This window comes from Anastrepha ludens, chromosome 6, assembly GCF_028408465.1.
Source record: "Anastrepha ludens isolate Willacy chromosome 6, idAnaLude1.1, whole genome shotgun sequence".
NCBI lineage: Eukaryota > Metazoa > Arthropoda > Insecta > Diptera > Tephritidae > Anastrepha > Anastrepha ludens.
The window spans coordinates 116,154,720-116,167,676 of NC_071502.1; the positions used below are offsets into that span (position 1 = coordinate 116,154,720).

The following is a 12,957-nucleotide window of genomic DNA, read 5'->3' on the forward strand; positions in this document are numbered from 1 at the left end:
TTTATGTCTGTTCTGCGCACCTAAATATTGGCACTGGATACGCCTGAGCTGGACAGAGTAGCGTCACACTTTGCGTCAATGGTACGCGCATAATTTTTATGTTTTCTTCATTGGCGAAAATCTTGGGACTGACAGAGCCAACGGGTTCTGAAAATTTAAGAAACGGCTTTTTAGTATCAAGAGCGATTTAAAAAAGTGAAAGTGATGTTGGGATAGTTGCAGTGCATAATATTATATCTACAAACAAGCGAGACTCTCGTTCCGAAATTAGAAATATTTACTACAACGTTTTACCTAAATAATGGCACCGGATACGCCTGCGCTGGGCAGAGTAGTGTGGCGCTCTTGGCGAAATCAACTTTAACGATACGAGACTCGTCACCAGAGGTAAGACGTGGACCCACACTACCAACAGGTTCTAAGGAACAAGGAAATGAGAGGTGAAACATTTAAAAATATTTGCTCAGGAAACGATTAGTGAGTAATTAAAATTTGAAGCCAAGATGTTGGAATAGGTTTGAAGCTTCTATCGGGCGAGTTAGAAATTTAATGTTGCTTTTCATTTGTATAAAGCAACGAGTTGCTGAGTGCAAGACAAAGGGTGTTTTTTAAGAGCTTGAGGACTTAAAATGATAATACGAAAAAGGAATGGTTTTTTTATTATAATCTGGTAGTTAATTTCATGGCATTTATTCTTTGAAGATGATATCCGGCATATGACCGCCGCGGCTAAGAGTCACATGGTCTATTCGATCAGTCCCGTTTTCGACTACTTTTCCCAATAAATCTGAATAAAAAATTCAAATCTAAGCGCGCCCAATCAGCAAAAATCCGACGGAAGCGAAGGTCATTTGGCTTCAATTCTTGGACGAGCTGTATTTTATACGCCTGTAAGTCAAAATCCTTATGTAAAATTTTCCCCGTAGTCGAAGAACAAAGGTCAACAAGTGTAGGAGGACGACAAATCGACATTTCGGGGTCTTTTTCAACACTTCGCGCACAATTTTTTTTTTTCAAAGTAAATTTCCACATTTTAAAAACGTGCTGGCGTTAAACGATTTACGATGATTTGTGAAATCTGACTGAAGAGAAATGTGAACACAGTTTGCCATTCTCAGCTGTCAAACTATGGCATCGATATCGATAGTTCTCGTGCAGCTAAGAAAACATCCGATACTTTTAATATGTAAGACTCGAATACCGATTTGCGGTTTATGAGTTACCGATACATATAAAAGAGACATTTGATGAATCACTAATTTCTTATAGTCAAACGAAATATGTACAATGATCGAATAACAAGATAAAAATAGAAATTTGTGACTAAAATATTCTTTATAAATTATACGAATATTTTTCTTCCTTTTGAGTGATAAAAAGTGGACGCATGAAAGGAAGCTGTAGCTTTTAAATAAAAGGATGTCCAATGAAGCTGATTATTGTGCTAGAAAAGAAAAATGATTAGGCCAAAGTGCCGAAAAGAAGGCCCCAGACGAGCCACCACGCAAAAAATCGCGTTGGGAGGAGTCAAAAATCAAGTTGGTGCTCAATTGGTTTTACGATTCAAAGGGAATTGTCCACAAGAAGTTCGTGCCAACTGGCCAAACTGTCAATGCAATTTTCTATTATGGCTTTTTGAAGCGTTTGTTGCATCGCATTCGTCGAATTCGCCCTGAATACTGTGAAGGAGGAAGCTGACACTTATTACATGATAATGCATCATTTCATCGATCCACTTTTGTAAATAAACTTGAAGTTATCAGAACTAAGCTTTTGTCGTTTCTATTTTAGCTCAGTCTTATTTATTTTGGACTTCACCTTGTAGTTCCTCGAGTTCCGTTGCGGAGCAAGGGCCAAAGCAAAATTTTTCCACTCCATTCTATTCGCTAATTTAGCTTTTACTTGCTGCTACGTCAGGTTTTTGTTCCCAGCTTTTATTTCACTTCCGATGTAACGGCGACATGAGCGCCTACCTCGGTTCCGCTGGCCCTGGGGATTCCCGTCTGCACCTTTGAGAGCGGGTGCTAGGTGGTATTATAGAAGTAGATGCAGAGTTTCCTTTTTCACAGGGTAGCATTACCACAAAGCTCATGAATTTCATGGTAATGTACCGAAAAATTAAGAGGCGAAATAATACGTCGGGAAAGGCTGCTATTACGTGGAAATTTTTGATCAAATAGACGGAATTTATAGAACATCGAGCAAGAGCAACATCAATAAATAAATCGAGTAAATTTCCCACAAGGAGTTGAATATTTACGTTCGCCGCCATTACACTGTTGGCGAACCTTGTAATAAAAAACGTCTTCGTTTCGCCATGCGTTAGATGAAGCAACTGGCAGAAATAAACAAATGTTGGCAGCACTGGAAAAGAGCTCCCAAATATTGCGTTTGTTTAGAAACATTTAATGAGTTCATACAGGGAAACTTTTGTTTCTTCACCTCTTCGGATTCTCTTTTTGAGTTGCGCGTCGTGTTCACACACGGCAATTCCGTTATTTGCAATTGTTGTCGTTTTTAGTTTACAGCCAAACATTGAAGAGAACGGTAACACAAAGCACGAACCTATTTTCTTTTCGAGTCTCCCGCTCTTCCACAAGTTACGAATTGACGAAAAAAAATTGGCGTATATAAACGCGAGGTAATGAGATTTGCGTAACATCAAAAAATTGAGTTGGCAGCATTGAATATAGTGAGTTATACCAGTTTTATGTGGTATAAACTTACTCGCTAGCGTGTGCGAATCTTGCGCGGTAACTGTGTTGTTGCTTTCACATGCAATTTTTTCGTCAAGCGAGCAGAGTCAAAGGATGGTGAGAAGAGAAGTAGCGAATCGAAGACGCCTTAAGTGTCTCATAAATGTCGAAAATCATTTACAGCAAACGGAAACAAAGCAAGTGGGTACGTTCCCACAACAACAACAACTGTCACTGTATATATTACATAAATATGCCGCATGACTACACAGCAAAATAAAATTTGGAGCTTGCCCACCATGTATTAAAAAAATTTACTTAAATATTGAAATCTCTTTTAAAAATAAGGCCCCGTTTTTTTGCCCCTAGACAAAAGTCACCAGGATCTTTCGCTTACCGAAACACTGGCACCGGATATGCTTGTGCTGGACAAAGCAGCGTCACAGATTTGCCACCAGGGGTGATTAGAACTTTTATATCATTGCCAGAAAGTAGACGTGGACCAACGCTACCAACGGGTTCTAGAAAAATGATATGTAACAAAAAAAAAATACTAAAAAAAATTCAGTGCGAAAACTGGATGAGTGTGGAAGTAGAGAACTGGTACAATTTGAAATGAATGGCGCTAAAAATGCACTCATTAAGTTAATTAATTAACTTAATACTAATCGTTGCAATTCGGTCGCGGCTCAAACCGGCCGGAGAGTAGAATAATCGATCGTTCCCACGACAGTCGGTTCTACGTTACCGGAACGAACCGGATTTATATACGGCCAAGGACTGTATGGATTGGCCGCACATATTCCCCATATATTGTATTATGCTAGTTATGTTGCTACAACAACAACAACAGAATAATCGACTAATCAACTAAAGCCCACCTAAACATTGGCGCTGGATAGGCTTGCGCTGGGCATAGAAGCGTGACGCCAGACTGCGCGATCGCCGTAAAGCTGCTGCTCGTTTGCACAGTGGGAAATTTCGGTGAAACCCTGCCAACCGGTTCTGTAATAATGAATTTAAAGTAATTTATATACTTATTTTAATTTCTTTTGGTTGGCTCGAAAATTTCTATGAGCCTTAAAACAAAAGTACATTAAATATTTATTTATTAACTTTAAGTATTAATTTAAAATTTACTTATGAAAGCACACTTACCTTACACTTTAGAAAATTTGCTTAGGATTAGGGTACGAGTTTAGCAAGTGCTTTTTTGTAATTTTTTTTTCTTTAATTTTTCTGACATTGAAAAATTTACAATTACTTGTGTTAGTCAAAATGCCCCATGTATTCAAGCTCAAGCCAAGCAAACAGAATTTTAATTCGACATTTACTTTAATATTTAATATTTTTGCGTAAAAATCCATTTTCGTGAAATCAAATTTTTTATTCAGTTTACCCTATCCCAACATTCAGGCAGTTTTCAATGCAGGCTAAGGTAGCAACAATTTCTTGATGTACGCGGTGAGTTATGAATTTATGTAAATATTTTCAATTAAATGAATTTAAAAATCTTCTGATGAAACGTAAAAGCGTTAACAAAATTTTAATGCCAAATTTAATTTTTATTTTTAACGTAAATTATTATTTTTTCTATGTTGTTGTTGGCGCAAAGAAAATGATTTTAAGCGAAAAATCTTTTTGATTGCAATACTTGCTGATATTTGTGTTTTTTATCAAGAATTTGTTGCTTTTTATATTTCACATAAATTAATTCTAAGAATATTTTCATTGAGCGATTAAAGTGAGTGAAAAAATGTATGTAGGCATATTTTTCGGAACTTTGATGGCTCAATAAAAATTTAAATTGATATGGCAGCATAAGCAGAAATAGCACATTTTTATTGGAAATACAAGCAATTTAATTGAAAAAATTATTATTAAATAATTTTTTTTTTATTTTATTCGGTGGTTTATTCATTGAAAAAAGAAATATGGCAAAAAATTTTGTGCTCTTAAAAATTTAAATAAAAAAAGAAATTAATTTAAAAAAATTAAAAAAAGATTAGTTTAATAAAATTTAAAAAAAATTAAGAAAAAAAAATTAAGAAAAAATTAACTAATTAATTTAAACTAAATTAAATTTAGAAAAATAAAAATTAATGTTTTTATTATTTTTTTTAATTAAAATAAATTAAAAAATAATAATAATAAATTTTTGTTTAATTTAATTTATTTTTTTTTGTTTCATCTAATTTTTTTTAATTTAATCTTTTTTTTTAAATTAATTAATTTTTTTTTTAATTAATTTTTTTTCAAATTAACTCTTTTTAAATAATTTATTCATTTCCTTTAATTTACATATTATTTTTTAAAGTTTAAGTGCTATTTTCAGCTTAAAAATAGTAGCGCAATTTACAATTAAATGCATACGACCTGGCAGCATGAAATTTGCATCTTAAAAATATACACCGGTCGTGTGCACATAATTGTGAACTGCCTTATTACAAAATATATATCTGCAGATTTTGAAAAAAAAAACACTTATCTGGACTTGTTTCAAGGCAATACTTAATTTGCTAGCAATCATTACTTTAGTGCAACAAAAAATAAAAAAATATTTTATAAAAAAATAAAAAAAAAAATGTAAATACTTCTATTTTTTATAAGCACACGCTCACCAAAAATTATTTCGATAGCAGTTTCAAATATTTCTATCAAGCACTGCGATTTAACGCTTCGTAAGCAAAATCTATGAAAGCAAAATTTTTTTTTTCAAAATTCCGCAGATATTATATTTACCTCAGTATAAACATAAAAAAAAACATTTTACCAAGAAATTACTGCAAAGATTTTTTAAATCTTTTAATTTGTTACTTTAGCAAGTGTTCAAGTTTATTTAAGTGGTAAAATGTTTTTTTTTTTGTTTATGAAAAATTCAGCTCTCCATGCACGCGCGGGTACATAAATAGATCATTTAATCAGGGCAACTAAATTATAGTTCGCATTTCATAATTTTTAATTTTAATTTCTTTGTTTTATTTGCAGCCTGACGTGCCATTAACTATTTCACAGATTTTTCTAAAACGTTTGCAGAGGCTGATATTGTCACTTGCAAAGCGAACAAATGTGGCCAAACGAACGGTTTGGCGAACAGACCAAAAATTTCTACTGTGAGTGGCGAATGAACTTTTTCGCCGGACTTATGTCGTTGCCATTTAAACAAAATAAATTTCTTCATCCTCATTTGACATTTTTGTCATCTACATACACTTAAAATTTTGTATACTTATGCGAATTGGACATACATAAAGCGCACTTCACTACCTGAAAGAAAAAACTTATGGTCATGCCAGTCTATTATTCCGAAAAACTCAGTTAACCTCGGTGAGGACTGACCACATCGTCCCGACGGTAACATTCAATAGGAATTTTGCCTCTCTCTTCCCATCTAAGGAAGAATGAAATAAGGGATTCTCTCTAAACAACTTCGACACTGCAGTCTATACAGAAGGTAGTAAAATGTATTGTGGTGTTGGAGATGGTATATATTCTCATAGACTTAAAATTGAAAGACCTGTTCGTCTCCCTAATGCTTGCAATGTCTTTCAGCCGGAAGTACTGGCAATTGGGGAAGCTTGTAGGCTACTAGTCGCAGATCCCTCTTTTAAGGGCAATATCGCTATTCTTTCGGATAGCCAAGCTGCAATCCAGGCACTGAGTTCAGCTACAACAACCTCTAAAGTGGTGGAACAAAGCAAGACTAGCTTTACCACCTTGAGCGAAAACCATAAATTTACCTTAATCTGGGTCCCGGGACATCGGAACATTGAAGGTAACGAAAAAGCAGATGAACTGGCAAGAATCGGATCTGCCATGAATAACGCTCTTGCAGAATCGGCATTCACACCATTAGGTGCAGACAAGAATATAATTTCCCAAAAATACCTCCGAATCGCGGATTGTAGATGGAAAGACCAGACGAAATGCAAAATCAGCAGAACGTTATGGCCTACCTACAACCTTAAGCAATCGTTGACATTAATAAGCATGAAACGACGGGACGCCTAGAGACTAACGGCAATCATAACTGGCTTTTGGTCTATCGGAGAAAAACCAGCCAAAATGGGTATCCTTCACAATACATACTGTCACAGTTGTAAACAACCGGAGAAAAAGGAAACAATCTTCCATTTTCTCTGTGAATTTCCCGCCCTATGGAAGGACAGAATGCTAGCCCTGGATTAACCGCTGTTCGAGAGTCTCGAACAACTGTCTGGCTTAGACATCAACAACCTAATAAGGTTCGTAAACCGCACAGACTGGATATACCTATGTAGTCATGCTGTAAATAACCGTTTAACAAGTTGGTAACGAGGGTGTGGAAACAAAATGGTGCGGAAGCGCTAGTTGGATTCTGGAAGAATCACCACTTTAACCAACCAAACAACCAACGAATTGAAACCTTCTTAACCTTATTCGTCAGAAGTGTTTTATAGAAAAATTACTTCATTCCTATGGAACTGCCGACCGCTGTGCAAGTATCATATTTAATGATAATCGATTCAAAGAACCATACAAGTTTTTGATCAAATTATGTTTTTTACATATTGGCATTTGTAGATTTCATTTGCCACCAGTCATCATCCATAACGCCAATGTTAAAATCGTGTTATGTGCTAAGATTTTTTGCACATGGCAGTTACCAACAAACTGTGGGGAATGAATTTCAATTGAGTCTTGCTCAACCCATAGTTTTGCTTATTTTAAAGGAGGGTAGTATCCCATTTTGGAAAGTGAAATTTGCAGTGCTTGTCCAGAGAAATTACTGAAGAAGAGAAGCACAAGCAAGGAGCAAATATTTATCCAGTACATTTATGTATACTTCTTATATACATAAAAAAGATTAAAGTGTACTTACATCCTTTCCATTTTTTCAATGCGAACAGAATAAGCAGGAGCCAAATTTTGATAGTAATGGCGAAGTGAATTTTGTTTTTTCGCCAATGGCAATACAAAAAATCCCTTTTCGACACTCGTTCGCCATTTCGTGGCGAATTCGCTATATTTTCATTCGCTTTGCAGGTGACAATACCAGCCAAAATGGCGCTAATGTTTTTTTTTTTTTTTTTTGTTTTTTGACTTCTAGACTAGATATTTAAATTTGAATTTCAGTTTTGGATCTGTGATTTATTAAATATTAAATTTTTAAGCAAATAGAAAATAGGTAGTTTCTCAATAATTGCTGACATGCCCTTAATTGTTATTAAGGACAGGTTGATTAAGTTTCAGGGCGAACTTTTGTACATTCTCAAATTTTGTACATTGCCGATTATTTTTTTAACTCCAAATTTCAAAACTCGAACTAATTTAAATATTTTTTTTGGTCTAAGATAAAGGTGTAGTACTTATTTGCTGACCCTAAAAATAAAAATTATTTAAGCAGTAATATCACTCTTTTTGAACAATTTCGATTTGTGTAGTAGAGAACTGAATTTTTCATATCATATTTCACAGTTAAAAATAATTTCTTTCACTGCCAATTAGACTCTTACAAATTATTAAAAGTGAAAACACTATTAAACATTTCATTTTCGTATTACTTCAACGCAAAGTGAATCTATTAGAGGTATGGCGCGCTAGATTGTTTTTTTTTTCATTCGCCGTGTGCATGCGGATATCAGCATGGCAAATCTATTGGGTGCAGTAGACCAGCTGTTTTGCTTTTTTTCTTTCCCCATGTCCATGAGGCTCAGAGTCAGCCCAGAATGAAACAAGGCGAATTTATTTTTACATTATTCATTTTAACATTAATTATTTATAATACATTAAAATTTATAATTTGCAAACCGAAATTTTGTAATGAATTTAAATTCAAAAAGCTTTTTATAAATAAATAAATAGTTTGAAAACTGAAGTTTTGTAATGAGTTTATATTATGGCGATATGGCGCGTACACCCGTTTTGGGCGTTTGGCCGAGCTCCTCCTCCTATTTGTGGTGTGCATCTTGATGTTGTTCTACAAATGGAGGGACCTACACTTTCAAGCCGACTCCGAACGGCAGATATTTTTATGAGGAGCTTTTTCATGGCAGAAATACACTCGGAGGTTTGCCATCGCCTGCTGAGGGGCGACCACTATTAGAAAAATGTTTTTATTAATTTTGGTTTCACCGAGATTCGAACCAACGTTCTCTCTGTGAATTCCGAATGGTAATCACGCACCAACCCATTCGGCTAGGGCGGCCGATTTTAAATAAATAAATCATTTCTTTTCTCTCCACTTTGACGTGACATTCTTATGTACAAAATGTTGTTGCTGGGTTGGTGCCACCACCTCTAATGAATCCGCCTTGCCTCGACGAATTTTCATGATTTCAATTTCTTTCAAATTCCTCTTCAAATTTTTTTATAATAGTACTTTTTTCAAATTTCAAAATTTTTAACTGTGCAATATTATTCTTCAAAAAAAAAAATCGATATAAATTTATCACTAGAAATACACTTAAATCTTACAACTTACCTGTAATCACCAAGCGTCCTTTAGTCGCGCTCAGTCGTGTTTCGCCAGTCAGACGATGCTTGGTGCGGCACTGGTAACTCTTATAGCCATCCTCAGGTCCAACTTCACGAATATGCAGCTCACCAGAGGGCAAAACCAAGTATTTGCCATCTAATTTGGCATATGCGGCGTGTTGCGTAAGGAGATTGGAAAAATTGAAAATAAAAGAAATGTTAGTATGTAATTCAAAAACTTTGCATTATATAAAAACTAGCAACACACACATACATAGGTACGAATATGTACATTAACTACACTATAAATACTGAGATGAGTGTTTTGTTTTAAATTTCCGAATTTGCTGTATTATAGTTCATAGCTTTTTATGCATATTTTTGTTCGATTTTTTTATTATATCAAGAATTTTTTCGTCTCTTATTTCTTATTTCTCTATTTATAGTGTAGTTTATTAATTCAGCTACATAACAGGCATGCATTTCATGTTAGTATTTCATTGAAAAACTGTTGTGCATTTGAGAGTATATTTTTTTCGAGTTTTCATTTAAGGGGACCCCCGGTGGTCTAGAAATTTCAAAAAATCGATTTTTTGGTTTTTCGATATTTTGAAAGTATAGTATCTTATGAATATACTGTGAAGTTTTCATGGGCATATTCCCAATATTATAGCTTCTACAGCCCATTAACTAAGTAGAGAGCGGTTTGCGCGCTCCTGTACCTCAAACTTTAAACTCATTGATCTCAAAACGACTTTTTTTCGAACTGGTGTTGTAAACAAAAAAAAACTATTCAACCGAATCATCTGAAATTTTAATATGTTGTTCACAAGATGAACGACTATCGCCCGTACTATAATCATATTAGTATTTCAAATTATTTCGTATTTGCTGGATTCAAAAACTTAGTGTCAAATTCAAACCCGCGCGATTTTATCAATTTCTATTTTCTTTATTATAGTACGGAAATAAATAGAAGAACCAAAATGGACAACACCGTCCGTCCAGGTCCAATTTTTCGGGAGGGTCAATTTCAGCGCCATTTTTCAAATTATTAAAATTAACATTGTTTTTCATTGTTGTATGTAAAAGAAGTTAAATAAAAAGCCTAAAAAATTTATATATCGTTTTTAATTTTTTTTTTTGTAAAAAAAATTCCTGAAAATACCCTAAATTTTCGAGCTCTAGATCACCGGGACCCCTTAAAAGCGTTTTCAATATTCATGCGCAGTGTAGCAAATGCGTGCAGGTTTATTGATTATTTTCTTGTTTTTTTTTTTGTTATTTTAAAACAAACTAAAAATTCCGCCTAAAAGTTTCAACTTTGTTGAAATTCAAATGCACCACAGTTCCTCAAAAACTTATACATGTATGTACCTATGTACATTTACTTATATTTATTATAGCAGTCAAGCATTTACTAACATACCATAACATGTTTTACTTTGAACAATTTATTTCTAAACTTATTAATAGTTCCAAATTTTGGTTCCACATTACTTATTGGCCCGTAGTTACAAATGCAAATAAAAACCAAACTTTAACTTAAAATATGGATTGGTATGGATTTTAGTCAATAATAGGCATGACGCAATCAGTTAAAAAAAAGGCTGTGCAGATTTACGAGGTGTGTTCAAAAAGTATCGCGAATTTCGATTTTTTTGTGGCGACATGTGGTACTCATGTCTCTCACTCATGCCGATGAGTTCGGCCATTTGGAATGTTCAGTTAATTGTTGACAGCTGCTTTGCTTGCACGTGTTTCGATTTTTACCTATTCAAAAAGATGGATCAAGGAACCTATATCAAGTTTTGTGTGAAAAACGAAATTAAGTGCGCGGATGCATTCCCAATGTTGACTGTGTCATATGGAGAAGCTACTTTGGACCAAAGCAACGTTTATCGATAGTACAAAATGTTCTCAGAAGGCCGAGAAGATGTGAAGATGTGAACGACGAAAAGCGTACCGGCTTGCCGGACGCCCGAGCACTTCAACAGACGAAAAAATTGATGAAGTGAAGAAAATGGTATTGGCCAATCGTCGAATCACTATTAGAGAAGTTGCTGAGGACCTAGACATATTGACTGGCTCATGTCATTTTTCAATGATTTGGGCATGAGACGGGTCGCCGCAAAATTCGCAAAACTGCTTAATTTCGACCAAAAGCAGCATCGCATGAACATTGCTAATGAGATGTTGAACTCTGTCCGCGACTACCCAAATTTGCTCCAGAGGGTCATAACTGGTGACGAATCGTGGATTTATGGTTATGACATGGAAACCAAAGATCAACCATCTCAATGGAAGCTGCCGCATGAACCAAGACCGAAAAAAGCGCGCCAAGTTCGGTCGAATGTAAAAGGTTTGCTTACCGTTTTCTTCGATTGCAGGGGCGTTGTGCATTATGAGTTCTTGCCACAGGGTAAAACGGTCAATAAGGAATATTACCTGCAAGTTATGCGTAATTTGCGCGAAGCAATCCGCCAGAAACGCCCCGATTTGTGGAAGAACTAAAATTGGCTCTTGCATCACGATAACGCCCCTGTTCACACATTGTCGCTTGTGCGCGACTTTTTGGCCAAAAACAACACACTTATGATGCCACAGCCACAGTAGACTTTTTCTTGTTCCCGAAACTGAAGAGGCCCATGAAAGGATGACGCTACGCTACGGTTGACGAGATTAAGATGGCATCGAAGGAGGAACTGAACAAGATAAAAAAAAGATTTTTTAAAGTGCTTCGAAGCTTGGAAAACACGTTAGCACAAGTGCATAATATCTCATGGGGATTATTCAAGGGGACAAAATTCGCGATACTTTTTGAGCACACCTCGTATATTCGGTTTACATATAACTAGATTATCTACTTTTGCCAGCTTAACTCATAATCCGTAATTAAAACGCGGGATTACCTATACAAAACTTCTTTCCGAGATCCGAGATTATAAAGCATTTTTAGATTAAAAAGTTACTTTTTTTTTCTATAAAGATCCTTTTTCCGTACAACTCTGTGTTTTCTATGTTATCGATAATTATTGTTACGAATGTTAGGAGAAATGTGTTGCGTGTGTCCATAGACGCTCTGGCCTTCTATTATATATTATATATATATGTAATTGGCGCGTACACCCTTTTTGGGTGTTTGGCTGAGCTCCTCCTCCTATTTGTGGTGTGCGTCTTGATGTTGTTCTACAAATGGAGGGACCTACAGTTTCAAGCCGACTCCGAACGGCAGATATTTTTATGAGGAGCTTTTTATGGCAGAAATACACTCGGAGGTTTGCCATTGTCTGCCTTTTATTGCTTATTGTAAAATGTATTATGAAATTTCGCATGCGTTTTGCTGCCACAATTTTTTGCAAACCTCAGCAAACGTCGTTTACGGGTTTCCGCCAACTGTCTATTACTAGCATCAAATCGCGCAATTCAATTAGATATTCCTTCTGCTTTAGCTATTATTATTCTCATTTCTTCTAACAAACCAAAAACACTAACATATTCCAGCAAACTAATTTCTATGAAGAGAAACCTTTCAAAGCAGTCTTGACAGCTGATAGTCAATTTTGCAGCTAATCTGCTATATGTGAACGTGTAGATTATTTTTTGTGGATTTATTGCTAAACACTGCATATATGAACGTACTTCTATCCATTTAAGTTGAAAAAATTAACTAAGCACTATACACAAATATCAGCATTTTAAGACCCCCGACACACGGCTCGTATCATCATCGGCGCGACATACTTTTTTAATGCACCGATGATGAAGATATGTTTACATATCCGTATACGCCGCGACTATCTTT

The 12,957-nt window shown here is 35.2% G+C and overlaps 1 protein-coding gene across 1 annotated transcript in view; it reads right to left on the reverse strand.

Moving 5' to 3' along the window:
* Positions 1-12,957, reverse strand: part of LOC128867720 (cell adhesion molecule Dscam2) — a 245,634-nt gene that overhangs the window by 124,342 nt on the left and 108,335 nt on the right. The window contains exon 5 of the mRNA XM_054109170.1: positions 9,160-9,309. Within this exon, the coding sequence (XP_053965145.1) occupies positions 9,160-9,309 (150 nt within the window). The remainder of the gene's footprint in view (positions 1-9,159; positions 9,310-12,957) is intronic.